We start from the raw sequence: 27,121 nt of genomic DNA, 5'->3' as shown, positions 1-27,121 counted from the left end.
GTTTGGAAGTTTCCTCTCTTACCTGTAAAACACTCTTCTTTGGAAGCATGTTTTTACTGGGAGAAATCCCAAGCAACAATCCAGGCTCGGTGAGGAGTGGCTGGAGAACAGCCTGCAGGAGAAGGCCTTGGGGGTGTCAGTTGGTGACAAAGTCCCCAGGAGCCAGCAATGGTCCCTGGCAGCCCAGCAGGCAGCTGTGTGCTGAGCTGCATCCAGAGCAGGGAGAGCAGCAGCACAGGGAGGGGATTCTGCCCCTCTGCTCTGCTCAGACCCCACCAGCACAAGAGGGACCTGGAGCTGCTGGAGAGGGTCCAGAGGAGGCCACAAAAATTATCAGAGGGGTGGAGGACCTCCCCTGTGGGGACAGGCTGAGGAAATTGGGGCTGTTCAGCCTGGAGAAGAGAAGGCTCCAAGGAGACCTTAGAGCAGCCTTCCAGTACCTGAAAGGGCTCCAGAAGAGCTGGGGAGGGACTTTTGGCAAGGGCTGGGAGTGCCAGGAGGAGAGGGAATGGATTGAAGCTTGAGGAGGGCAGATTGAGACTGGAGATGAGGAAGAAATTGTTGGCAGTGAGGGTGGTGAGACACTGGCACAGGTTGCTTGGGGAGGTTGCAGATGCCTCTTCCCTGGAGGTGTTCAGGGCCAGGCTGGATGAGGCCTTGAGCAACTTGGGCTGGGGGGAGGTGTCCCTGCCCATGGCAAGGGGGTTGGAAGTGGATGAGCATTGAGGTCCCTTCCAACCTAAACCATTCTATGTATCTACGACTCTACTTTCTCATCCTGCTCAGTAAATTCTGCAGTGCTTTCAACAGCATTCTCAAATGATTTTTGTAGCCTTGTCTTTTGGTTGTGCTGTGGTGTCAGGAGAGACCATGCACGTTGGTGTATCTGTGCACAGCTGAGTGTAAACTTCCTTTTGAACTTCTGTTTTTCAGAAACCAGTGAGCAATGGCCTTCCTCCCACACCTAAAGTACACGTGAGTATTACTGAGTCATACAAACCCATGCTTAGAAGCAGGATAGGTTTGCTTGCTAGAGCTGAGAGAGGACATGGTTGGATGGGTTGTAGCAGTCTGTTTGAAAATGAGAAGTGTCAGCTATCTGTTAGAGGTGGTAAGCTGCAGCTGTGGTGTTTCAGAAGGTCCTCTTCGTTTTGGGCTTTGAGCATCATCTCCTGTGTTTCCTCTTGAGTGCCTTTCAGTGCCCTGCGTGCTTGGGATGAGCCATAGTTAGTCCACATCTGGAATGCTGTGTCCAGTTCTGGGCTCAGCAGTTCAGGAGGGGCAGGGAAGTACTGGAGAGAGCTCAATGAAGACCTATGAGGATGAAAAAGGGCCTGGAGCATCTCTCTTGTGAGGAAAGACTAAGAGACCTGGGGCTGTTTGGTCTGGAGAGGAGAAGGCTGAGAGGGGACCATATGAATGTCTACAAATACCTGCAGGGTGGCTGTAAGGAGGATGCAGCCAGGCTCTGCTCAGTGATGCTCAATCATAGGATGAGGAGCAATGGACATAAACTCAAACACAGGAAATTCCCTCTCAACATGAGGGGAAAGTTCTTTACTGTGAAGGTGCTGGAGCCCTGGAGCAGGCTGCCAAGAGAAGTTGTGGAGTCTCCTTCTCTGGAGATCTTCAAAAGCTGCCTGCATGTGTTCCTGTGTGACTTGCCCTAGGTGCTCCTGCTCTGGCAGGGGGATTGGACTGGATGATCTCTGGAGGTCTCATCCAGAGCAGGACCACCCAGGGCAGGTCCCACAGGAACCCATACAGGCAGGTTCTGAACGTCTCCAGAGAAGGAGACTCCACAACCTCTCTGGGCAGCCTGCTCCAGGGCTCTAATGAAGTTTTCCCTTCTATCCCTGCGGCACTTCCTCTGCTCCAGCTTGCCCCCAGTGCCTTGTACTGCCGCTGGACATCCCTGAGCAGAGCCTGGCTCTGTCCTCCCCACACTGCCCTGCACATATTTATCATCAGCAATGAAGGCACTCCTCAGGCTCCTCTGCTCCAAGCTACAGAGCCCCAGAGCTCCCTCAGCCTGTCCTCACAGGCAGATGTTCCACTGCCTGCAGCAGCTTTGTGGCTCTGTGCTGGATTTTTTCAAGCAGTTCTCTGAGGTCCTTCTTGACCTGAGGAGCCCAGAACTGGACACAATATTCCAGATGTGGCCTCAGCAGGGCAGAGTAGAGAAGGAGGAGAACCTCTCTGACCTACTGACCACAGCCCTTCTATTCCACCCCGGGATGCCCTTGGCCTTCTTGGCCCCAAGGGCACATTGCTGGTTCATGGTCATTCTTCTGTCCATCCGGACCCCCAGGTCCTTTTCCCCTGTGCTGCTCTCCAACAGGTCAGTCCCCAGCCTATACTGGCCCATGGGGTTGTCCTTTCCCAGCTGCGCTTCTCCTTGTTGGATTTCATTCAGTTTCTTCCTGCCCAACTCTCCAGCTTGTCCTGGTCTGGCCGAATGGCAGCACAGCCTTAAGGGGGTGTCAGCCACTCTCCCAAGAGGCAGAGGTGGATTCTATTACACTATACAAGACACTTAATAGCAAACTGAGTTTGTCAGGGTTATGCTGAACAAGGATTAAGATCTCCTGCCAGAGGTTTCTCTTTGAGAGGCTATCATTAGTGAAAGTAAGTTAATTTGAAACAAGGAAGAGAGAATCTGAGACAAGGTTTTGATTGTGGCTTGACCTCGAGTCGTATTTTAAATGTATGAAATATGGCAAGAATGAACTTTCTGTGTTGAGACTTCCTCAAGTCACAGAATTCAGGAAGTCTTTTCATGTTTGTCCCCTCTGCTTAGATTGAATTTAGTATCTGATCCTGGGTTTTTTTTTGTTCAGAAATATCTTATGCAGGAAGGAAATAGCACTTAAAAAATCTCTTTGTCAGCTTGCTGTCTGTATGAGGTTATTTTCTACTTGGCAAATGAAATTTACCCTTAACAATTTGTCTCTGCTTGAAGTACAAATGTCACCTTGTAACTTCTCATATATCTGTTTTTTGGTTTTATTCCTGCAGATGGGTGCTTGCTTCTCAAAGGTTTTCAATGGCTGTCCATTAAAAATTCATTGTGCTACGTCGTGGATAAATCCGGATACGAGAGGTAGAATATTAGAAGTCTTTTACCCATTCCCACAGAATCACAGAAACATTCAGCTTGGAAAAGACCCTCAGGATACCAAGTCCAACCACTGAACCTACTCTACAAGGGTCACCCCTAAACCATAGCCCCAAGCACCACATCCAAACCACCTTTAAGCACATCCAGGCTTGGTGACTCCACCACCTCCCTGGGCAGCTCATTCCGATGCCTGACCACTCTTGCTGGGGAAAAATTCTTCCTGCTGTCCAGTCTGAACCTACCCAGTGGCAGCTTGAGGCTTTTCCCTCTTGTTCTGTCATTAATTACCTGTGAGTAGAGAGCCCCAGCTCCTTTAGTCATTCTTCATCAGATTTACTCTCCAGGCCCTTCACAGCTTCCTTGCCCTCCTCTGCCCTGCCGGCACCTCCACATCTCTCTTGCACTGAGGAGCCCAAAACTGGACACAACACTAAAGAGCTGAGTCCAAGAGGACAATCCCCTCCCTGCTTCTGCTGGACACAGCATTCCTGATGCCAGCCAGGATGCCTTTGGCTCTCTTGGCCACCTGGGCACACTGCTGGCTCCTCTTCAGCTGCTTGGCCATCAGCACCCCCAGGTCCCTTTCTGCCAGCAGCTTTCCAGCCACACTGCCCCAAGCCTGCAGCCTTGCTTGAGGTTGTCATGGCCCAAGGTCAGGCCCTGGCACTTGGCCTTGTTGCAGCTCCTCCTGGTAACCTTGGCCATGGCTCCAATCTCTCCAAGTCCCTCTGCAGAGCCTCCCTGCCCTGCTGCAGATCAACACTGCCACCTCACATGGTGCCATCTGCCAGCCTCCTGCTGCCACACTCTGGGTCTTCAGCAAGGTCATCAACCAAGATGTGAAACAGAAGTGGTCCAACACTGAGCCCTGAGGAACACCACTTTTGACCAGCCACCAGCTGGGTTTAACTCCATTGACCACCACTCTTTGGGCCAGTGCTTTATCCAGCAGAGCATTGCTCAGCCTGAGCCATGAGTAGCCAGTTTGTCCACAAGAATTCTGTGGGGAGCAGTGTCCTTGGATGAACAAGATTATTCCTTTTGAAACAGACATATTGTGGAATAGGTTGATTTACATCAGCAGAAGTTCTTTCGTGATGCCCCTGCTGTCTGAAGTTTGATGCTGAGAGGTTTTATTAGGTTAAGATACATGGGGCATTATTGCAGCTTTCATTAAAAGGAATAAATTACCTACCACAGATTCACAGATGGCATTGTGCAGTGAGCAGGGACACCTCCAACTAGATCAGGTTAAAAACAAATAATATATGGAATGGTTTTTTTTTTGCTTTGCTTTTGATTCAAGACTTTTCTCAACTTCCCTGCCCCCACCTCCCCCCAATTTTTTCTCAACTTTTTTTGTTCTCAATGCTTCTCTCATATGAGGATAGGCTGAGGGAGCTGGGGGTGTTCAGCCTGGAGAGGAGAAGGCTCCAGGGGGACCTCAGAGCTGCCTTCCAGTACCTGAAGGGATCCTGCAGGAAGGCTGCAGAGGGACTTTTGCTGAGGGTGTCTAGAGCCAGGTCAAGGGGGAATGGTTTGAAGCTGAGGCAGAGCAGAGTTAGACTGGAGCTGAGGGAGAAGTTCTTCAGGGTGAGGCTGGGGAGACTCTGGAACAGGCTGCCCAGGGAGGCTGTGGATGCCTCCTCCCTGAAGATATACAAGGCCAGGTTGGATGAGGCCTTGACCAGCCAAGTGTAGTTGAGAGGTGTCCCTGCCCATGGCAGGGGGTTGGAGTAGGGGATCTCTGAGGTCCCTTCCAACCTGAGCTGTTCTAAGATTTTAGTCCAGAAGATGCCAATCTTAATTTATTTTTTAAACTCTGACTTGTGGAGGTCATAGCTGAGCTTGATTTCTCTGTCATTCACTTGATTTGTTTGTTATGTGTTTGTGGTGTTTGGGGGTTTGGTTTGTGGTTTTGGGTATGGGGTTTTGGTTTGGGGTTTGGTGTGGGGTTTTGGTTTGTGGTTTTGTTTTGGTTTCTTTTTGTCTCCCTAAATCATTCTGGTTCTGCAGGTTTCTCCAGTCCATTTTTGCCTACATTTTAGAGCTTACATACAGGATGGTGCAAGGGCTAATTGGTTAACATTGTACTTGCATTGCCTGCAACTTCACCCTTTGCTTAGAGGCTGTACAGACATGCTGCTGAGCCAGAAAAACCCAAGATTTTGTAGAAACTGAAATGATGAAAGTCAGTCTTTTGCAGTTGACATCTTCTCAGTGTGAGGTGTTTGACTTGTTTGCAGATCTCAGTGCAACCCAGGGTACTAACTATGTTCAAAACCCGAGGCATCTCCAAAGGACTAAGGAAATTTTCCACTCAATACTGTTCTTCAAGTACTCTGAAAGGAGGCTGTGAATATGCCACAAAAGAGATTGAAATGTCTAAGTAGGATAAGCTATAGATGAGGAAATAATTCATGGGAATTCTTGCTTGTGGTTGTATCACCACTGGGGTTTTATTCCAATTGTTTGTCATAAAAGAGAACAAAAAGTCTGATCTTTCCTCATGTCTTAAAGCAGCCCCATTGAAGCTTCTTTAGTAGGATGTATTTTTCATGCTTTCAAACCCTGTGGCTGTCACTGCTTTTAGTCTTTTTTTTTTTTGTTTGTGTGCTGGTTTGAGGCCAGCCAGAACATCTCTTGCCCCGAAAGGGACAAAAGAATGACACACGCAAACGGATTGGAGAGTGATGGAAAAAGTTTAAATGGAAAAACGAATTGGTGAAGCTACAGAAAACTACAAACTACAAAGCATAGTGGAAAAGAACATCCTAAAGCATACAGAATCCCCTCACAGGATTCCCAAAAGCTTCCCAGCCCTCCCTTCCTCCCACCTGAGGGTCTACCCAATCCCTCAGGGCTCTTCCTTCCCCCCCCTTCCCGCTGCTAGGCAAGTCTCAGGCTGGCCAGGTCTGAGACTGCCCCCCCGCCTCCATTCTCCTCCTGGCATTAGGCCTAGTCAGGCCTAAGAGGCCTGAGATACACCCCTGGCATTACCTGATAAGAGAGGACATCTCCCATGGGAGCAGAGAGGGAAGAAAGAGGAAGAGAATGACTCTGCAGATGGCTTTATAGGGCGCAGGATTTTTGGGTAGAAATACGTCGTTTCCTGTGTCCACCCCTATTGGACGGGCACCCAGGACACCAGAGGTGTATCTCATGCAGCAGTGGCAGGGGGCATCCAGCCTAAACTGCCACAGTTTGTTTTGGTAAAGAGCTACACAGTCTGATAAAACAGCTTCCTGAAATCAGAGTTCCCTTTGTTTGCTTTTGCTTGCAGATCAGTACTTGATATTTGGTGCAGAAGAAGGTATTTATACACTGAACCTCAATGAACTTCATGAAACATCAATGGAGCAGGTATGTTGCTGGTTTGATACTTTGGGAAAAAAAGCATCTTTGTCACTTTTTTTAAGCCACTCTGATCAATTCACAGATTGTATCAGGTTGGCAGGGAGCCTCAGAGGGCATCTTGCCCAACCCCCCTGCACTCAGCAGGGACCCCTCCAGCTAGAGCAGGCTGCAGAGGGACACAGCCAGGCTGAGCTGGGATGGCTCCAGGGCTGGGGCCTCAAGCACAGCCCTGGGCAGCCTGTGCCAGTGTCTCACCACTCTCCTTGGGCACAACTTCCTTCTCAGCTCCAACCTCAAGCTGCCCTGCTCCACTTTCAAACCCCTGCCCCTCATCCTATCCCCACAGGCCATTCTGAACAGTCCCTCCCCAGCCTGCCTGCAGCTCCCCTGCAGACATTGAAATGCAGCTCTGAGCTCTCCCTGCAGCCTTCTCCTCTGCAGGCTCAACAGCCCCAACTCTCCCAGCCTGTCCCCACAGCAGAGCTTCTCCAGCCCTCTCAGCATCTTGGTGACCCTCCTCTAGACCCACTCCAGCAGGTCCAGTTTTGTACAAACCTTGTAAAAATCCTCTGCTACAGTTACATAGACACTAGCTACACTGAAAAGTACCTTAAATGTTTGTTGTTGAGGAGATCTTTCAGTCATGTTTGGGCTGGATGTTAGGAAGAAATTATTCACAGAAAGAGTGATTGGTCATTGGAATGTGCTGCCCAAGGAGGTGGTGGTGTCACCATCCCTGGAAGTGTTAAAAATAAGCCTGGATGAGGCACTCAGTGCCGTGGTTTAGTTGATTAGAAGCTGTTGGGTGATAGGTTGGACTTGATGATCTTGAAAGTCTTTTCCAACCTGCTTAATTCTGTGATTCTGTGGAGTTTTGTGTGCATCCAACTGACTGCTTTTGTTTTGTTTTCCTCCCCAGCTGTTTCCTCGAAGGTGTACATGGTTATATGTCATGAACAATTGCTTGTTATCAATATCTGGTAAGTTGCTGTGCTGTCTTTGAGGGGCAGTGCTGGTCAGCCTTTGGTTTCGTAGTTGAAGTGTGGTTTTGTTTTCTAATTTCCAGGTAAAGCTTCCCAGCTTTATTCCCACAACCTCCCAGGACTCTTTGATTATGCAAGGCAAATGCAAAAGTTACCTGTTGCTATTCCAGCACATAAACTGCCTGACAGAATACTTCCCAGGTAAATACCTTGGCATCAGATCCAGCAGAATATCTTCATCCTGGGAATTCAGGATATGCTTGTGAAACTCTGCTATTCCAGAGCTCTGGTCACAGGTTCCTATCTATGGGCAGTAATCAGAGGGTAGACCTCTACATTTGCATGAGTCAGGATGTGGAGAAATGGATTTTGGTATATTTTGGAGGCCTGTGGCCAGTGGTGTTCCCCAGGGATCAGTACTGAGTCCAGTTTTGTTCAGTATCTTTATCAATTACCTGGATGAGAGCATTGAGAGTACCCTCAGCAAGTTCTGATGATAACAAACTGAGAGGGGTGGCTGACACCTGTCAGGCTGTGCTGCCATCCAATGTGACCTGGACAGGCTGAGAGCTGGGGGCAGGCAAACCTCATGGAGTTCAGTAAGGACAAGGGCAGGGTCCTGCATCTGGGGAGGAATAACACCAGGCACTAGGACAGGTTAGAGGCTGCCCTGTTGGAGAGCAGCTCCATGGAGGAAGACCTTGGAGTGCTGGTGGGCAGCAAGTTCTGCATGGCACAGCAATGTGCCCTTGTGGCCAAGAGAGCCAATGGCATCCTGGGGGGCAGCAAGAAAGGTGTCCAGCAGGGCTGGGGAGGTTCTGCTGCCCCTCTGCTCTGCCCTGCTGAGACCACCCCTGGAATGCTGTGTCCAGTTCTGGGCTCCCCAGGTCAAGAGAGACAGAGACCTGCTGGAGAGAGTCCAAGGGAGAGCCAGGAGGATGATTTGGGGACTTGAGCATCTCCCCTGTGAAGAGAGACTGAGAGCCCTGGGGCTGTTTAGTGTGGAGAGGAGAAGGCTGAGAGGGATCTGATCAATGTCTGTCAATAGCTGAGGGGTGGGGGTCAGTGGAGGGGGCCAGGCTCTGTTGGGTGGTGCACAGTGAGAAGCCAAGGAACAATGAATACAAACTTAAATGGGGAAGGTTTCACCTCAACACGAGGAGAAACTTCTTTACAGTGAGGGTGACAGAGCCTTGGAGTAGGCTGCCCAGAGAGGTTGGAGTCTCCTTCTCTGGACACATTTAAAACCTGGCTGGACTGCCCTGGGTGACCCTTCTCTGGCAGGGGGGTTGAACTGGATGATCTCTAGAGGGACCCTCAAATGTCATCTTGTCCTCCAACCCCCTTGCAGTGAGCAGGGGCACTTAGTTTTCACCCTGCTCAGTCCTGCTGCATTATCAGTCACTTCTGGGCAGATTCATCTGGAATGCTACTGAAGTATTTTTCTAATTCATTACTTTGCAGCATCTATCATTCTTCTTAGTCCCATCTCTTCTACAGCATCAAATCAGTTTTTTTTTTACTGTCAAGGCTGCTGTGGCCAATCTTCCTTCTGTCTCTGCAGAAACAGCAGTTCCACTACCAGCAAATGACATAGGATCATAGGATGTCAGGAGTTGGAAGGGACCTTTGAAGATGAAGTCCAACCCCCCTGCCAGAGCAGGAGCATAGAATCCAGCACAGGTCACACAGGAACACATCCAGATGGGTGTTGAAAGCCTCCAGAGAAGGAGACTCCACAACCTCTCTGGGCAGACTGTTTCAGTGCTCTGTGACCCTCTCATTTCCTCCTCATTTTGAGGTGGAACCTCCTGTGCTGTATTTTATATCCAGAGCCCCTTGTCTTATCATAGGGTGCAACATTATCTTGCCTGGATTATCCTATCTTTATAGGTTGGACTTAGTGATCCTGAGGGTCTTTTCCAACCTGAATGCTTCTGTGATTCTGTGATCTGATGATTTTTCAAGTAGTTGGTTTCATGATTTCTCAGGGAGCATCCCCTGCACACACACAAAAAAAGATCTTGCAAAGCTGCCTTCCAGTCCTTCAGACCTCTTGAAACTCCTCCTGTGCTGCCTGTGAAGTTTTGTAACATGTAAGCTGTTAGCTTCCAAGGCCTGTGGCCCAGCAGTATGGCATCATTTCCCATCCTCACTGGGTCCAGGTGTCTTGCCTTGGAAACTGGGACTAGAAGGGGCTTTATTTTGCCTTTCTAGTGTCTAGCACAATAGGCAATCAGTTCCAGCATTACAAAGAATGATCAGGGGAGTACCAAGAGAGTATAAATAGATATCATTGAATAGCAAGTGCTGCATGACAGATGAAGGTACTGAGGCACCTGTTCCTCTCAGTCCTGATCTTTAGCTGCACTCATAATGCTGCACAACTGAGCAGCATCTCCGTGCTAACAGAGGGGTCACCATGTATGTTCTAGGCATACCAAAATAGATATATTGTTACTTTATCTGGGGGTGCAAAGAAACTCTGAAAAGCAAATTCATTCAATTTGCTTTAGTTGATCAATAATTCCGTCTTTATGTCTTGCAGGAAGTTTGCAGTGTCTACAAAAATTCCTGACACTAAATGGTGTCAGAAGTGTTGTGTTGGTAAGTAAAGCTCTGCAGAACAAATGCCAAGAAGCAGTGCAAATGGTGGCAGTATAAACTTCACTGAGGCAGCTTTAGGATGTTCAAGGAAGAAAAGACTTCTGTCATTATTATGAAGCTATGCATTTGCAGCCAGTGAGCAGGTTCAGGTTAGTCCTAGGTTTAAGCACTGAAAACTTTCCCATTTTGCTCCTCATCTTTAAAGACAATTCTCAAGCAATGCAGAGAAGCAGAATACATGTCCAGTTTAAACCAGCCCTCATCTTGATGTATGGAGTGGCTTTAAAAAGTTACCATCAGGCTTGAGTAGCCTGAATTCTTTGCACAGGCTCCAGTTACAAACATACCAGTGCTGAATGATAAAAAGCAAGGAGTGTTTTCAGTTCCTGGAGGACAGTGGCATCACTACAGCCTGGAGAAAAGAAGACTTCAGGGAAACCTTGCAGTGGCCTTCTAGTACCTGAAAGGGGCCTGCAAGAAAGCTGGGGAGGGACTTTTTACAAGGGCTTGTTGTGAGCAGACAAGGGGCAATGATCTTAGAGGTCTCTTCCAACCCAAACAATTCTATGATTGAAGCTTGAGGAGGGCAGACTTAAACTGGAATTTAGGAAGAAATTCTTGACAGTGAGGATGGGGAGAAGCTGGGACAGGGAGGCTGTGGATGCCCCCTCTCTGGAGGTGTTCAAGGCCAGGCTGGATGAGACCTTGAGCCACCTGGGCTAGCAGAAGATGTCCCTACCCGTAGCAGGGGCGTTGGAACTGGATGAGCTTTGGGGTCCCTTCCAACCCAACCCATTCTGTGAGTCTGTGCATTCTGAGGGGAGTCTGCTGCCCTGGCATTCAGAGATAGCTTAGCCTAAGGAGCCTGGAGTCCTGGCATGGTAGGTGTGAGTGATCATTTGTGATGGATATGAGGGCAGCTGAATAAGGCCTCTTCAAGGGGAGAAATGATAGACTCCCCTCTCCTGCCCTCCTGACTAGGTGCAGCCTGAGCCTCCATTCCTGCTGGCCCTGGGAAGCAGTAGTGCTAGAGGAGGCAGAACAAGACTGACCTTGTTTCCCCACCTTACAGGTGTTGGTAGTCACCTGTTTTGTGGTGCCTGCTGCCAAGCTTGTGGTCGGTTCGATCGGGGTTGAGTGAGAACCTTGGATGAGTTGTTCTAAGCTTTGATGTTTGAGGTGCTGTGGGGGATTGCTAGTGGATTACATTACCTGAAGTGCCCACAATACTGCCCTTTAAAATCCAGTCTTTAGATGTGTTATGGGTTGAATTGGACATCCCACCCCCCTCCCCCATAACTTATATTTCAGAAATCTGCCCCAGAGGGCAAATCTCACCACACTCAGAACTTGGAAGTAAAAATGGGATTGTATTTACAAAAGAAACTAAGTGTGACAGTATATAAGGCAATAAACATGTACAGAGTATATTTGCATATATATTTATATATATATATATATATAGAGAGAGAGCATAACAATGGCATGGGACCCCCTTGTACCTTCTTGGGGCCAAAGGGCTCTGAGAAAGCTACACACCCACACAGCTAGCTCAGCCACCCCTTCCCCCTGTACCTTTAGAGAAGCCAAATAGAAAAGCTACCAAGGTCAGAAGGGAGGATAGAACAGCCCAAATCCCAGAAGCAGAGCCAGCAGCAAAGAGAACAACCAACCTGTGCTGCAAGACAGAAGGTTGTCAATACACCAATGGAATGATACTAACTTGTCTGTTGTTACTATTCTGTATCCAATCCCTTGCATTATTTATCTTTTACTCAAAGGTCTCTGGGAATTTCCTATTCACAATTAATATCTAAGCCAGGGACCAGCTTAAACCATTACAAGATGTAACTGTACAAAGTGCAAAGCAACACTTGTTTGTCTTCATGGACATGCTGGCAGTGCTTAAGGAGTGAAGTTTTGTCCATACTCTAGAATTAATATTGGGAAACTTTGGGTTTCAAAGCACCCAGTTTTGCAACTTTATTGTTCTCCTGCACTTTTTTAATGGAGCTCTGGCAAACAATAGAAGAGCAGAAAATAGATGGAAATAGATGATACCACTTTGAAGAAAAAAAATCTGAATTTCCTGCTGATCTTGAAGTGTTCATCAGAGATCCAGGGCTTCTGGGTTTCAGACTGACTGTGACACTGCTTGGAAGGCAGCTGTGAGCAGTTCTCAAGTGACAGTCACTGCTGAGTGTGTCATAGAGAGCCATTCTTTAACAGCTTCACATAATGATTTGGAGATAGTTTGGCAAACCAACTGTTGTGATCTAGATTTGTACCCTCAACAAATCACAGATTTACCCCAGAAATAACTTAACAGTCTTGCTCAGAATTTTGGAAGCCAAGTGAAGTTATAGTTACCAAAATGGACTAAATATGAAATTGTAAAAGACAAACATACACAAGGTGTATTTCCATATAGTCACAGTTCAGTAATATCAGAAACAGCCCCTCACAGAATAATTCAGCTCTTCCCCCCCTACCCTAGGCAGCCCAGAAGGCTATATGAACAGCCAGCCTGCTGTCACTCCCTCCCCTCTGTACCTTACACAGTCTAAACAGCAGACAGTTCAGCTTGCAAGGTCAGAAATAAGGCAGCCAAAAGCAAAAGCAGGCAAGAAGAAGCAGACAGAAAGAAAAAGAGCTACCTGTGGTACAAAATACAAGATATTCAACAAACCAATGGGATTGATATAAGCCTATCTATTATTATTATTCTGTGTTATTATTCTGAAATATTATTCTAACATTATTATCTTCTACTCAAAGTCTCTGGAAAATTCCTAATTTTATTTACATTTACATTCCTATTCTTATTTACAATTAGTGTTTAAGCTAGGTGCTAGCTCTGAACAGCAACAGGGTGCAGCAAGGCACTTCCAGTATGTATGCCTCAAATATTTTATTCTTTTCTTTGAAGACTCTAAACCAGTAATTAAAACACAAAACCAACAATAAACTTTGAGTGGGAGAGGTGAAATGTAGCACAGTGCTCTTGTAGGAGTTGTGTTTGTTGTGGTTTATTTGGCATCTGGAACTCCTGTTCCAGCATGCTCACTGTCACCCTTTTCATACTGTGGGAATTGACTTTTCAGCAGCTTCTTTAGATTAAAAAAATAAGAATGGTGTGCTGGGGATTGTCCCAAAGTGTGTAGGCTCTTACTTAGCTGGAAATGGTGTGGGTTTTGTGTACTCATATATTTTACCTCTCCTTTTTTTTTGGCAGTGAGGAATCCCTACACAGGCCACAAATACCTTTGTGGAGCACTACAGTCTAGCATTGTTTTGCTAGAATGGGTTGAACCAATGCAAAAATTTATGTTAATCAAGGTAATGTTACAATAAGGTGAAATAACCTCCAGTGTAGTCCTATTCGTCTTCTTCCAACTTGTTAAAAAGAAGCATTAGCCATTTCTTGAGGTTTTATACTTGGTTGCTGTTAACTTACATGGGAAATGGCAATTTAAATGTGTTAAGATGTATTAACTGACTCAAAATATAGAGAGACCTGATCTTGTCTTTCTGGTGCCCTGCAGTTGAAGAACACCTGGAATATTGCATCCAGTTCAGGAGGGACAGGGATCTACCTGAGAGAGTCCAAGGGAGGGCTGCAAGGATGCTGAAGGGCCTGGAGCACTGCCTGGGGAGGAGAGGCTGAGAGCCCTGGGGGTGTTTAGTGTGGAGAGGAGAAGGCTGAGAGGGATCTGATCAATGTCTATCAATAGCTGAGGGCTGGGGGTCAGGAGGGAGGGGACTGGGACAGGCTCTGCTCACCTGTGCCCTGTGATAGGACAAGGGGTGATGGATGGAAACTGCAGCACAGGAGGTTCCACCTCAACATGAGGAAAAACTTCTTCCGTGTAAGGATCACAGAACCCTGGAACAGGCTGCCCAGAGAGGTTGTGGAATCTCCTTCCTGGAGCCTTTCCAGCCCTTTCTTGATGTGTTCCTGTGTGACCTGCTCTAGATTCATATGGTCCTGCTCTGGCAGGGGGTATGGACTGGAAGATCTCCAGAGGTCCTTTCCAACCCCTGACATCCTCTGAGCCTGTGAACAAAGCCTTTCTTCCCAGGAGCATTGCATTTTAGTTGCATGGTAAAAAACCTTTGGCTGACAGGCTGAGACAGGGCAGAGTGGAATGAGAACATGGGTTAGCAGAGAGAAGATGGCCACTTTGTGCTTTATAACACTGGAGGTGCTCAGAAGTGGTTGTCTCTCCACCTGACACCACCTGAGGGGATGCAGCCAGGGTGGACACGTTTGGTGCTGGAATTTGATCAGCCTGGGAAACAAGTCTTAGAGGCTCCCTAGGCAGGGAGAGCAATAATGAGTGTAGCAGTTGGCACCTGTTGGCAGCTGCACAGGACAGGAGGTGGAAGCCATCCTGTCTTATTTTAACTGAATCTGTATAAAGACTCTCTGTATTTATTTAACTCAGGCCTTTTAACCTAGGAGTTACTGTTACCTGCAGAAGTAAATAAACAAGGTCACAAAATGTCTGCCATGAAAATTACCATATGATTTAAATAACTAAAATATATCTGATGTAAATATATATGTCATTTAAATAACTAAAAGCAACTCAGATTACACTTGTTTTCCTTCTAATACCTATTTTTGATTTCTTTATCTAGCACATAGATTTCCCTGTCCCTTGCCCACTGAGACTGTTTGAAATGCTGGTGGTCCCTGAGCAGGAGTTCCCCTTGGTTTGTGTCGGTGTCAGTAAAGGAAGAGACTTCAACCAGGTGGTGAATTTTGAGACTGTCAACCCAAATTCTACCTCTTCATGGTTTACAGAAACAGGTTTGTGTGTTGCAATTGCATTCAGAAGTGTTCCTTCCTCTTCCAGTGTCGCTGGAGGCAGTTTCCCCTGAGGAGAATGATGGTTACACACCGTGAAGCACGGAATCACTTTGGTTGGAAGGGGCCTCCAGGATCATCAAGTCCAACCATCAACCCAACACCACCACCAAATCATGTCCCCCAGACTGGACATCCAGGCCAGATTGGATGAGGCCTTTGGGCAATCGGGTCTAGTTGAGAGGTGTCCCTGCTTGTGGCAGAGTGGGGTTGGAGCAGATGATCTCTGGAGGTCCCTTCCAACCTGACCCGTTGCATGATTCCGTAATGTGGTGGGTTGAAAAGTTTGCTCCCCCCACCCCCCACATTAAATTTGCCAGACCAGCTCAGCTGGAAGCAAATGAAAGCTGTATTTACAAGCAAAACTACAATCTGCACTAGAATGCAATGAATGCGTACAAAATATACAATATTTACAGGGATTTACAATTAATAAACAGCACAAGAAGCTGCTAATAGCTTCTCCTCCCCCTGCCCCCTGCCTCCCCCTTACTCCCCTCCCTGTACACAAAAAGGGACAAGAGAAAGGAGCAGAGAGACCTTAGAACTTAGCCAAAACAATGCAGCCAAGGTCAAGCAGAAGCCAGCAGAAGCACAAAGTTAGTATCTACCAGAGCAAAGAGACAAGAAGAGAGAGAGAATGTTTTCCTAACTAAATCTTAATTCCATTATCTTTCCAATGGGATTGTTTAGAATTATCATTATTTTCCTTTTTACACCCAATAGTGATTCATCTATATTCTACTACTTTCTGTTCAAGATCTGTGAATTTTTTTAAAGGCTAAAACTACCACAGATTCCCACATCAGATAATGTGGTTACAGGGATGTCTGTCTTCCAGTCCTTCTGTGTCATGCTTTCATCATCGGTATATCCACTGCTGGGGAAGATGATGTATTCCAAACTGGTTTAAGTGTACCTTCCAACACAAACAGCCAGCATGAGGTGGTGGGACCAAGGAGAACGTTTCTGTCATCATTCTTGAGGAGTGTTTCGCTTCTCAGCGTGACTGAGGATGATTTTATTTAATAAAAAGCTGCTTTTGAATTTTGGGTAACACGCTGTAGCTTCTCATGTCTAAAAGGTTTTAATATTCGAGTTTCTCTCCTCTGATGAATGGCTGGCAGTAATCCTGAATTAGTTAGAGCTGCTCTTTGTGTACTTTTAATGTTCACAAACAAATGGACCAAAGCTACTCTTCTCCTTTGAGCTGGCTTGTTCACTAATCACGGCTTAGATCTCCCTGCTTGTTGTGATGGAGACTGCTGCAGCTGTAACCCAAAAGAGCAGAAGGTAACTCCTCTTTTAAGAGAGTGGAGGAAGAAATAATCCCTTAGTTTGGGAAGATTCAAGGATGGAAAGACTAAAAATAGCAGCCAGAACAAAGCACTAATTTCAGAGTCCTTAGCAAGATTTGGAAGGAATCAGCATTCAGCGTCAGGCTCAGGTTTTTTTTACAGTAGCAACATTAAATTATGCCAACAGAGAACAAAGGGAGAACAAGGCTAGGCTGGATGAGGCAACCTAGTCTAGTGGAAGGTGTCCCTGCCCTAGTTGGAACTAGATGATCTTTAAGGTCCCTTCCAACCTAAACCATTCTGTATATTCTATAAACACTGCACCCCTGAGGTGGGGCAGGAAAGGTTGGATTAAGTCCCTACTTTAATATTACAGCTTCAGCTTTCCTGTTCCAGTTCAGCATGCCTCTCTTAAGAGAAATGCCACTTGGTAAGGTGATGGTTTCAAGTAGATGAAAGCACACTAACTTAAATTAAATTGTCTCAGTCTCTAGGAGTTTTAAAATTGATGCTAATTTGTGTCATTTGTCTGTTGTAGACACTACAGAGACGAGTGTTGTCCATGTAACACAGCTGGAGAGAGATACCATTTTGGTGTGCTTGGATTGTAAGTTTTAGTATCAGCTCCATGTCTATGCCTGTCCTCAGATCAGATCAGATGCTGAAGATGAATTCTTGGTTGACTGTTGTGGGTTTAAGACTGGGTGTTTTACCCAGAATGTTGAAAAGTCCTCCAAGGGGCTAAATAGGCCAATGGCATCCTGGCCTGCATCAGGAAGAGTGTGGCCAGCAGGAGCAGGGAAGTCATCCTGCCCTGTGCTCAGCACTGCTCAGGCCACACCTTGAGTGCTGTGTCCAGTTCTGGGCTCCTCAATTCAAGAGAGATGTTGGGATGCTGGAAGGTGTCCAGAGAAGGGCAGCAAGGCTGGGGAGGGGTCTGGAGCACAGCCCTGTGAGGAGAGGCTGAGGGAGCTGGGGGTGTTTAGCCTGGAGAAGAGGAGGCTCAGGGCAGACCTCATTGCTCTCTACAACTGCCTGAAGGGAGGTTGTAGCCAGGTGGGGCTTGGGCTCTCCTCCCAAGCAGCCAGCCACAGAACATGAGGCCATAGTCTCAAGCCAGGGGAGGTTTGGGCTGGATGTTAGGAAGAAATTCTTCCCAGAAAGTGATTGGCCATTGGAATGTGCTGCCCAGGGAGGTGGTAGAGTCCCCATCCCTGGAAGTGTTTAAAAACAAACTGGATGAGGCACTTAGTGCCATGGTTTAGTCAGTTAGAAGGTGTTGGGTGATAGGTTGGACTTGATGATCTCAAAGGTCTTTTCCAACCTGCTTAATTCTGTCATAGGTGCAGGAAATTGTAACCTTTTGTTTGTTTTATCCCATAAGCATCTGCTATATAAACAGGTTGCAGAGTCAATGCCTCCCTTTTCTGCCTCTCTCTCTCTCCCTTCCCAGCAGGGACCTCTTATTTCTGGCAGTGTGGGGGAGGTTTGCAGCCTGGCTCGGCCTGGCCAAAGCCAGCTTGGTAGCTGAGCTCTTAGGCTTAGCTTGGGGGGTGGGGAGGAATCGTGGGAGGCCTGGGGTGGGGGGCATTGGGGTGATTCCTTGGAAGGTTTTTGGCTTAATGAGATGGTTGTAAGCTGAAATGTGACTTTGGGTGTTTTGCATTTGTGTAAATCTCTGTCAATAGTATTTGCATTTGAATTCCCAGTTCTGTGAGGAGCCTTTCTCTTCCACTCCTCTTGGGGAGGGGTAGAAGAGAAGGCTCCGAGAAGACCTTCTTGTGGCCTTCCAGTATCTGAAGGGGGCTCCAAGAAAGCTGGGGAGGGACTTTTTAGGATGGCAGGGAGTGATAGGACTGGGGGGAATGGAAAAAAACTAGAAATGGGTAGATTCAGACTGGATGTTAGGAAGAAGTTTTTCCCCATGAGGGTGGTGAGAGCCTGGCAGAGGTTGCCCAGGGAGGTGGTGGAAGCCTCATCCCTGGAGGTTTTTGCAGCCAGGCTGGATGTGGCTGTGAGCAACCTGCTGTGGTGTGAGGTGTCCCTGCCCATGGGATTGGAACTGGCTGCTCCTTGAGGTCCCTTCCAATCCTAACAATTCTGTGATTCTAATTCTCTTTCTGCCTGCTCTAAAAGCAGCACCAAGCCAGCTGACATCCCCTGTTTCTTGCCTAGGCTGCATCAAAATCGTCAACCTGCAAGGCAGGTTAAAATCCAGCCGCAAACTCTCGTCGGAGCTCACGTTTGACTTCCAGATCGAGTCAATAGGTGAGTTGGGTTTTGGTATGGATAATCAGCATCTGGCCAGGCTGGAGAGCTGGGCAGCAGACACAGGAAATGTAACAAGAGCAAGTTGCAGACTCTGTTCCTCGCTGTACAGACAAACTGGGGCATGAGAGGCTGCAGAGCAGCCCAGGGGAAAGAGAGCTGCACCTTTGGGTTGATGGCAAGATGAAGATGAGGCAACGATTTGCCCTGGCTGCTGTGGTGGGTTGAAAATTCTCTCCCCACCCCCAATGTAAAATTGCCAGACCAGCTCAGTTGGAAGCAAATGAAGCTGTATTTACAAAGCAAAACTACAATCTAAATATGAAATGCAATGAACATATGTACAATTTATAAACAACCCAAAAACCCCTCTGGACAAAACCAGGGGGCTACTAATAGCTTCCCCACTCCCTGCTGTGCACATGGGATAAGAGAAAGAGCAGAGAGTTGCTTAACCACAACAAGAACTCATTCAAGGTCAGCAAAGCCAGCAGAAGCCAGAAGTTGGTATCTGCCAGAGCCAGGAAGTGAAAAGAGAGAAAAATAGTGTACAAAACTAACTGCATGGAAGATAGCTGTCCAATGGAATTACTTAGAACTTATCATTACTTTCTTTTTTACATCCAGTGGTAATTTTTTTACATTCCACTACTTTCTGTTCAAGATCTGTGGAAAATCTTTCTGGGCACAGCCTAAAACTACCACAGCAGCCTAAAGAGCCAACCATGTCCCAGGGTACCTCAGGCACAGCATTGCTAGCTGGTCATGGGAGGTGACTGTGGCACTCTTCACTATGTTGTTCTGCCCCACCTTAAGTACTGTGTACAGTTTTGGGCACCTCAGTCTAAGGACATCAAACTACTAGGGGGAATGGAGCAAAACCAGAAATGGGGAGATTCAGATTGGATGTGAGGAAGAAGTTCTTCCCCATGAGGGCAGTGAGAGAGTGGCAGAGGTGCCCAGGGAGGTGGTGGAAGCCTCATCCCTGGAGGTTTTTGCAGCCAGGCTGGATGTGGCTGTGAGCAACCTGCTGGAGTGTGAGGTGTCCCTGCCCATGGCAGGGGGGTTGGAACTGGCTGCTCCTTGAGGTCCCTTCCACCCCTGACAATTCTATGATTCTATCAGAGTGTGTTCAGAGAAAAACCAAGATGGTGAAAGGTCTTGAGGGCAAGACTTCTGAGGAGCAGCTGAGGTCACTTGGTTTGTTCAGCCTAGAAAAGAGAAGGCTGAGTACTGACCTCATTGCAGGCTGCAGCTTCTTCAGTGGGGCAGCAGAGGGATTATCTCCTTCCTAACCAGTGATAGCACACAAGGGGATGAAATGAAGCTGTGTCAGGGGAAGGTCAGATTGGCTCTGCACTGAGAGGGTGGTCAGTCACTGGACCCAGCTCCCCAGGGCAGTGGTCCTGGCATCAAGCCTGTCAGAGTTGAAGCAGTGTCTGGCTGATGCTCTTCGTCATGTGGTTTTGTTTTGGGTAGTCCTGTGAGGAGCAGGGAGCTGGACTCAAAGATCCTTCTAGGTCCCTTCCAGCCCCAGACATTTGATGGTTAACTTGTTTGCTGTTACAGTAGAGAATGAGAGAGGCCAGGCCTTTGGGACTTGAAACACTGTCTCAGGCATCTCACCTTGTGTGAGAAGGCTCAGTGGAAGATTCCTCAGGCTATGTAATGTGTTGCCTTTGGAGCAATTGCAGTGGAGGTTAAATGCCTTGGGAATATGATAGAGACTTTCAACCTTCTAATCAACAAGCAACTCAATATGACCAAGCAGTGTGCCCAGGTGGCCAAGAGAGCCAAAGGCATCCTGGCTGGGATCAGCAATGCTGTGTCCAGCAGGAGCAGGGAGGGGATTGTCCTCTTGGACTCAGCTCTGGGGAGGCCACAGCTCCAGTGTTGGGTCCAGCTTTGGGCTCCTCAGTGCAAGAGAGATGTGGAGGTGCTGGAGCCAGGGCAGAGGAGGGCAAGGAAGCTGGGAAGGGCCTGGGGAAGAAATCTGATGGAGAGAGACTGAAGGAGCTGGGGATGGGTAGTGTGAAAGAGAGGAGGCTGAGGGGAGACCTCCTGGCTCCCTCCAGCTGCCTGGAAGGAGGTTGTGGAGAGGTTGGTGCTGGTCTCTTCTCCCAGCTGATTAGTGACAGAACAAGAGGGAACAGCCTCAATCTATGACTGGGTAGGTTTAGAGTGGACAATAGGAAAAAAATTTTCCCTGCAAGAGTGGTCAGGCACTGGGATGAGCTGCACAGGGAGGTGTTGAAGTCCCCAAGCCTGGAGGTGTTTCAAGGTGGTTTGGATGTGGTGCTTGGGGCTACGGTTCAGGGGTGACCCTTGCAGAGTAGGGTTCAGGGTCTTCTCCAACCTGAATGCTTCTGTGAACCTTCACCTGTATGAAGTCTGTGAATCACTTCTGGCTGGCTCATTCATCCAGCACCTCTGCTCACAACAGCTTTAGAAAGCAGCTGAAAGACTGCATTCTGTCTCTCACACTGTATGGAAATTCAGTCTTTCTTGTGAAGAATCTGAATGAATGAATGAATGAATCAATCAATCAATCAATTTGTGGAACAGAATCACAGAACATAATTGTTTGGACAGTTTTCCAGCAGTCCCATGCCTGGATTGCTTCACATGCTTTTGAAGGGAGAGATGAGGAAGGATGTGTGCAAAGGAGCAGGGCAGGAGCACCAGAAGAGGTGGAACAGTAGGAACAAAAATAATGAGTACTTCTGAAGAGAAGCTTTAAAGGTTCAGGCACTTCAAACTTAATGTCCTACAGAGAAGAGGACAAAAAGCCATTGTCATGGCAAATATGACTTCCCTGGCTCCTGGTGGTTAGGAATGGGGGGAGGAAGGGGAAAATGGACCTGAAGCTGCTCACTGTGACACCTCTGCACTTGCTGTAGTGCTCTGTTTGCTTGTCACAAACAAGTGGCCTGAGAGTGTCTCCAAAGAGCTCTGCTCTCTTTCCCCCATATCTGCCCAGAGACAGGATGCTGGATGCAGGTGGGGCAGATTATTCCTGGAGGGGTCCACACTTGCCCTCTCTTTGAGGAAGGCTCTAGAGCCATTTCCTTTCCCAGGGTTCAAATGCAAGTGTCTGGTCCCAGCGTTTGTGACAAAGGGATGGGCTGGGAAGTGCAGGGATCTGGAAGGCTTTGCAGCGCTAGTGCTGAAGGACCCCCCTGGCCAAGAGCTGCTGGGAAAGGGGAAAATGTCACTGCAGTGTCCCTGCTGGTGGTGTTCTGCCAAAAATCAGACTTTGTGTTTTCTGCTAGTCTGAGGATAAGGAGGCATTTCCCAGGCAACAGAAGGGGCATGTTTAGGACTAGACAAAAAGACGGGCTTAGAACTTTTTCTGGTGGAGTGGGAATGGTTTGAAACTCCACTCTGTATTAAACAAAGAAATAAATACAGGCATGCAGCTACCTTGGAGGCAGCCTCAGCAACTCCAGAGAGACATACTGCAGGCTGTGTGGATGAGCATGACACAGCACAACATACAGGTGCTGACTGCAGAAGAAAAGCACAGTTGCCTCAGAGTTATGCCTCAGAACTGATTGCAGTGTTCTTTGTTACCAGTCTGTCTACAAGACAGTGTGTTGGCCTTCTGGAAACATGGCATGCAAGGAAGGAGTTTCAGATCAAATGAGGTGAGTACTGCACTTTGCTTCAAATTCCATACTAACATAGGCCAAGGGTAAATGCAGAAGTGTAGAGCTATGCATCTGGGCAGGAACAGCACCAGGCACCAGTACAGATTAGGGCTCTTCCTGCTGGGAGGCAGCTCCACAGAGAAGTCCTGGTGGACAGCAAGTTATCCATGGGACAGCAATGTGTCCTTGTGGCCAAGAGGGCCAGGGGCATCTTGGGGTACATCAAGAAATGTGTCCAGCAGGGCTGGGGAGGTTCTGCTGCCCCTCTGCTCTGCCCTGCTGAGACTACACCTGGAACACTGTGTCCAGTTTTGTGCTCCTCAATTCAAGAGAGACAGAGACTGGCTGGAGAGAGTCCAACAAAGAGCTGTGAGAGTGACTTGGGGGCTTGAGCACCTCTGCCATGAAGAGGGACTTGAATATCTGTACTATGAGTGAGAGCCCTGGGACCGTTTAGTCTGGAGGGGAGAAGGCTGAGAGGGATCTGATCAATGTCTATCAGTGGCTGAGGGCTGGGGGTCAGGATGAAGGTTCCAGGCTCTGTTTGGTGGTGTCCAGTGACAGCACAAGGTACAACAGGTCCAAGCTGGAACCCAGGAGGTTCCACCTCAACATGAAGAGAAACTTCTTTGGTGTGAGGTTGCTGCAGCAGGCTGCCCAGAGGTTGTGGAGTCTCCTTCTCTGGAGACTTTCCAAACTCCTCTGGCTGTGTTCCTGTGTGTCCTGCCTTGGGTGCCCCTGCTCTGGCAGCAGGTTTGGACTGGATGATCTCTAGAGGTGCCCTCCAACACCTAATGTTCTCTGCTTCTGTTGTGCTGTAGTCTGGAAAAAGAGTAAAGCATTTCAGTAACTTCCTAGGTCAGACCTGGAAGCTGGAGTCTCTCTGAGGAGGTTTCATAAGCTACAAACTAATCAGCAGTGCTATGCAAGAGCCCTGGTCAAGTGTTAACACACAGGGCAGAGAGCAACAAGAGGCTGGGCCATGGTGCCATGAAAAATACTCATGCCTGCTTTGTGGAATCATTAATCTTCACTCCAAATCGAAGACCTGTGTCAGTCCCTTGCCTCTCACACTGGGTACCAAACTTTGTGCTTTGCCAGTGGTTGCCCTCTCCACTGCCAAGCTCTTTGTCACAAGGTCAGATGGGTTGCCTCTTGTCTTCTAGCATCCTCCATGCTTTCTTGGCTTATGGGTCCTTGGAAGATTTTAGTGCCTGGCTGCCACAAGAAGCATTTCCCATTCTCAGAAGAAGAACATCAGATTGCCATACAGATTAGTTTCTAACATGTTTGTGTTATCCCTTTTTTCAGCCAGTTTGATGTGGGTTTTAGACATAGCTAACCCCCTGGATGTGCTCCTCCATAACTAACCTGCCTGGACTCGTTCCTGTGTGACCTGCCCTTGGTCAGCTAGGAGGAAACCTAGGAGGTTTCTGTGGATTTAGGTTGAAACTGGAGCAGGGTTGATGTAGGCTGGACTTCAGGAGGAAGTTGTGCCCAAGTAGAGTGGTGAACAGGCTGCCCAGGGCTGTGCTTGAGGCCCCAGCCCTGGAGCCATCCAAGCTCAGCCTGGCTGTGTCCCTGTGCAGCCTGCTCTAGCTGGAGGTGTCCCTGCTGAGTGCAGGGGGGTTGGGCAAGATGCTTTTGGAGGCTCCCTCCCACCCCAGTGCAATCTGTGTATGTAGAACAGGCTCTTTGTGATTGTAGCATAGGTCCAGCTAACCCAGTCTCCAATGCTGACAGAAGTGGGTGGCAAGCAAAGAGTAAGAGAGAAGATTGCCCACACAGTCCTTTCCTTGAGGGCTCTCTCAGCATGCAGGTCTCTGTCTCTGGGACTTGCAAAGCTGGAGGAGGTTTCTGTGCCTTTAGGTTACATGGGCTGTAGGAAGGAGTGGAAATGCTCACAGAAGTCACCTTTGGCCATCTCTCATGTCCAGTGGCAAAGAGCAGAACTGAAGCCTGCTTAATTAGCTTTTAATGGTTAGCTTCTTTAATGGGTTAGCTGGAGGGAGGCACAGGCCCAGGCACAGCAGCGGAGTGATGGACCCTGTTGAGAACCCACACTGAGAGGATGAGAGGCAACAGGCCTACACTGGAACAAGGAAATCTCCTGCTCTGGAGACTTTCCAACCCCACCTGGATGTGTTCCTGCGTGACCTTGCCCTGGGTGCCGCTGCTCTGGCAGGGGGTTTGAAGTGGATGATCTCTGGAGGTCCCTTCCAGTCCCTAACACTCTGATTAAATTCTCTAGCATAGATTTAAATCAGCAGTGAATTGGTAACATCAACCAGTCACAGTCAGCTCTTTTGTCTAGGTTAAACCAGACAGACTCATGCACTTGGTATAAGTATTTGTCTTCTTTTTTTTTTTGGTCCAGATCACACAAGAAATTTCTGATAACACCAGGATATTCAGGCTTCTGGGATCTGACAGGTATGAAATGACCCTGGCATGCTAAAACAGAAGAATAATGTGTTTCTCCTCCATTGCAAGCACTCTTTTTGCTTGTTTCTTGTGAGTCCTTTATTTATTCTTAATTTTTTTTGTATCCGTCTTACTCATTCCTTTCCATACATGTCTGCCTTTCAGTCTCAAAAAAAAGAAAAGAATGATTTCTTGTCTTTGTGGGTTTCTAAACATATTCAACCATGCTAGCAAACTCCTGTTTGGCTGCTGTCACAACCTCTGGCAGTGGCCTCCTTTCTGTGCCTGAATTCTTTTGCTTAACCTGTAGAAATCTTTTCTTTCAGACAGTTCACTGTAGCTCCTCTAGATCTACTTCCTGGGAAAAATGCCCTCCACAAGGCTCTGGGCAACCTGATCTAGTTGAGGATGTCCCTGCTTAATGCAGAGGGGGTTGGGCTACATCACCTTTGGATTCAGTGAGCTGAGTCTCATCAGCAAAGCTGCTTTTGAGACCAAAAGAATGGAATTGAGACTATCAAGGGTCTCCTGACTTTGCTGTAGCTGAAACATGGCTTTTTACCACAAGGGGAGTGGAACACTGGAAGAGGTTGCCCAGGGAGGTAGTTGAGGTCCCATCCCTGGAGATGTTCAAGGTGAGGCTCAACAAGACTCTGGGCAACCTGATCTAGTTGGGGATGTCCCTGCTGACTGCAGAGGGGGTTGGACTGGATGACCTTTGGAGGTCCCTTCCAACCCAAGCCATTCCATGATTCTTACAAGGATGTTAGAAGCTGCCCCTGCTGCTGACACTCCAGCATGGACTGCATTAAATCCCCTCACAAGTGACCCAGGATTTGTGGAGGCAGTTGGAAGGACACTTTCTATGTCAAGACAGCAGTTCAGCACCTGGAGATGACCACTCTGCCTGGCCGGGGGGGTGTTGTCTTCTCTGCACACCTCAGGCAGACTAGAGCTGGTACAGAGCAGCCTCTCTTTGATAAGGTGGCCTTTGGATATGGTTTTCCTAATTTCCAAACATTTCAACTGATGCTTTTAAAAGGTACTTTTTCTAAGAGCCTGTAGTGACAGGACAAGGGACAGTGGTTTGAAATTAGAGCAGGGGGATTCAGACTGGAGATGAGGAAGAAATTCTTTCCAGTGAGAGTGGTGAGACACTGCAAAGGGTTGCTCAGGGAGGCTGTGGCTGCCTCCTGCCTGGAGGTGTTCCAGGCCAGGCTGGATGAGGCCTTGAGCAAGCTGGGCTTGGGGGGAGGTGTCCCTGCCCATGGCAGGGGGCTGGACCTGGATGAGCTTTAAGGTCTCTTCCAACCCAACCCATTCTATGATAATTTTCTTCACATGCTAAGAGAGGAGCTGTTCCATCACTTTTCCAGTGTGAGGGTGCTGGAGCCTTGGACAAGGCTGCCCAGAGAGGTTGTGGAGCCTCCTTCTCTGGAGACATTCAAAACCTGCCTGGCTGTGTTCCTGTGTGACCTGTGCTGGGTGCCCCTGTTCTGGCAGGGGGGTTGGACTGGATGAGCTCTGGAGGTCACTTCCAACCCCTAACATTCTGTGATCCTGTGAAATTCCAGCTGGATTGAAGAGAGGGAAACATTGTTTTGAGAACAGTGCAGTAGGAGTCCAGAGAGGCTGTGGAGGATCCCTGCCTGAGCAAGACCCTGAACTATCTTTGAATGCCTTTTGAAGTAGGGCAAGAGAAATGACCACCGGTCGGATGGCTTCTGGCAAAGCATCTTCGCAGCTCTATCCAGGGCTGTTCTAAAAGAGAAGGCTTCCCTGACATTGTGGCTTTTTGCTTTTTCTTTTAGGGTTGTGGTGCTGGAGAGCAGGCCAACAGATAACCCCACAGCCAACAGCAACCTCTACATCCTGGCAGGGCATGAGAACAGTTACTGAGGAGAGCGCCTGGCGAGCAGCTCAGCAGGACAGGGGCACGCTCCTGGCTGGCATTGCACACAAAGCTGCAGTCACCCCCAGCTTGAGTTACTTCATAATTTATTGTGGCACCAGAGGAAGCCAAGAATCCTTTGTGCTATGGACACACAAGCATCAGGACACCACGGCAGTGCTTCACTTACTGTTATGTAGTCTTTGTACATAAGCAGGATGCTCAGTGAAGCTTCTTGCTGGAGACCTCCACTGACTGTCTGTACATAGCTGCCCTCCTGCTACCTACAAGTGTTAGCTGTACAGAGGGGGAAAAGTCACTGAGGAAGCAAAAAGAAAACAAAATGCATCTGGGGTACTCTTTTAAAAGACTTTCCTCACGTGTTTCTGATGAACTGGGATGCTAGCAACAAGTCCAGTCCCTTTAACACCATCCTTGTGTTCTTCTGCTACGTGGTTTACTAATCCAAAGGAATCTTTAACAGGTTAGAGAGCGCCCCAAGGAAGGCTGGGAGCAAGGCTGCCAGTCCTGTGGGGATGCAGCACACTGGGTGTTCATGTTTGCACAACTGTCTTTGAGATGTGATGTATTTAAGTCACAAAAGGTAAGCTGTGACTTTGTGGCTATCACTTGGGCTTCAGAGATCCTT

The 27,121-nt window shown here is 48.1% G+C and overlaps 1 protein-coding gene across 2 annotated transcripts in view; it reads left to right on the top strand.

Moving 5' to 3' along the window:
• Nucleotides 1-26,498, top strand: part of MAP4K3 (mitogen-activated protein kinase kinase kinase kinase 3) — an 83,195-nt gene extending 56,697 nt beyond the window's left edge. For both annotated transcript variants that reach the window (XM_054383704.1, XM_054383703.1), the window contains 13 exons: nucleotides 934-975; nucleotides 3,019-3,103; nucleotides 6,405-6,484; nucleotides 7,398-7,458; nucleotides 7,545-7,662; nucleotides 10,010-10,068; nucleotides 13,304-13,407; nucleotides 14,713-14,884; nucleotides 16,778-16,846; nucleotides 18,415-18,507; nucleotides 22,084-22,154; nucleotides 24,535-24,590; nucleotides 26,393-26,498. In XM_054383704.1, coding sequence (XP_054239679.1) covers nucleotides 934-975; nucleotides 3,019-3,103; nucleotides 6,405-6,484; nucleotides 7,398-7,458; nucleotides 7,545-7,662; nucleotides 10,010-10,068; nucleotides 13,304-13,407; nucleotides 14,713-14,884; nucleotides 16,778-16,846; nucleotides 18,415-18,507; nucleotides 22,084-22,154; nucleotides 24,535-24,590; nucleotides 26,393-26,480 — 1,098 coding nt within the window. In that variant the 3' untranslated portion in view covers nucleotides 26,481-26,498. The remainder of the gene's footprint in view (nucleotides 1-933; nucleotides 976-3,018; nucleotides 3,104-6,404; nucleotides 6,485-7,397; nucleotides 7,459-7,544; nucleotides 7,663-10,009; nucleotides 10,069-13,303; nucleotides 13,408-14,712; nucleotides 14,885-16,777; nucleotides 16,847-18,414; nucleotides 18,508-22,083; nucleotides 22,155-24,534; nucleotides 24,591-26,392) is intronic.
• Nucleotides 26,499-27,121: the final 623 nt, after the last annotated feature.

The sequence above is a fragment of the Indicator indicator genome, chromosome 9 (genome assembly GCF_027791375.1).
Source record: "Indicator indicator isolate 239-I01 chromosome 9, UM_Iind_1.1, whole genome shotgun sequence".
NCBI lineage: Eukaryota > Metazoa > Chordata > Aves > Piciformes > Indicatoridae > Indicator > Indicator indicator.
Note: the sequence above shows the minus strand (reverse complement) of the source record. Positions and strands in the feature narration are given on the sequence as shown.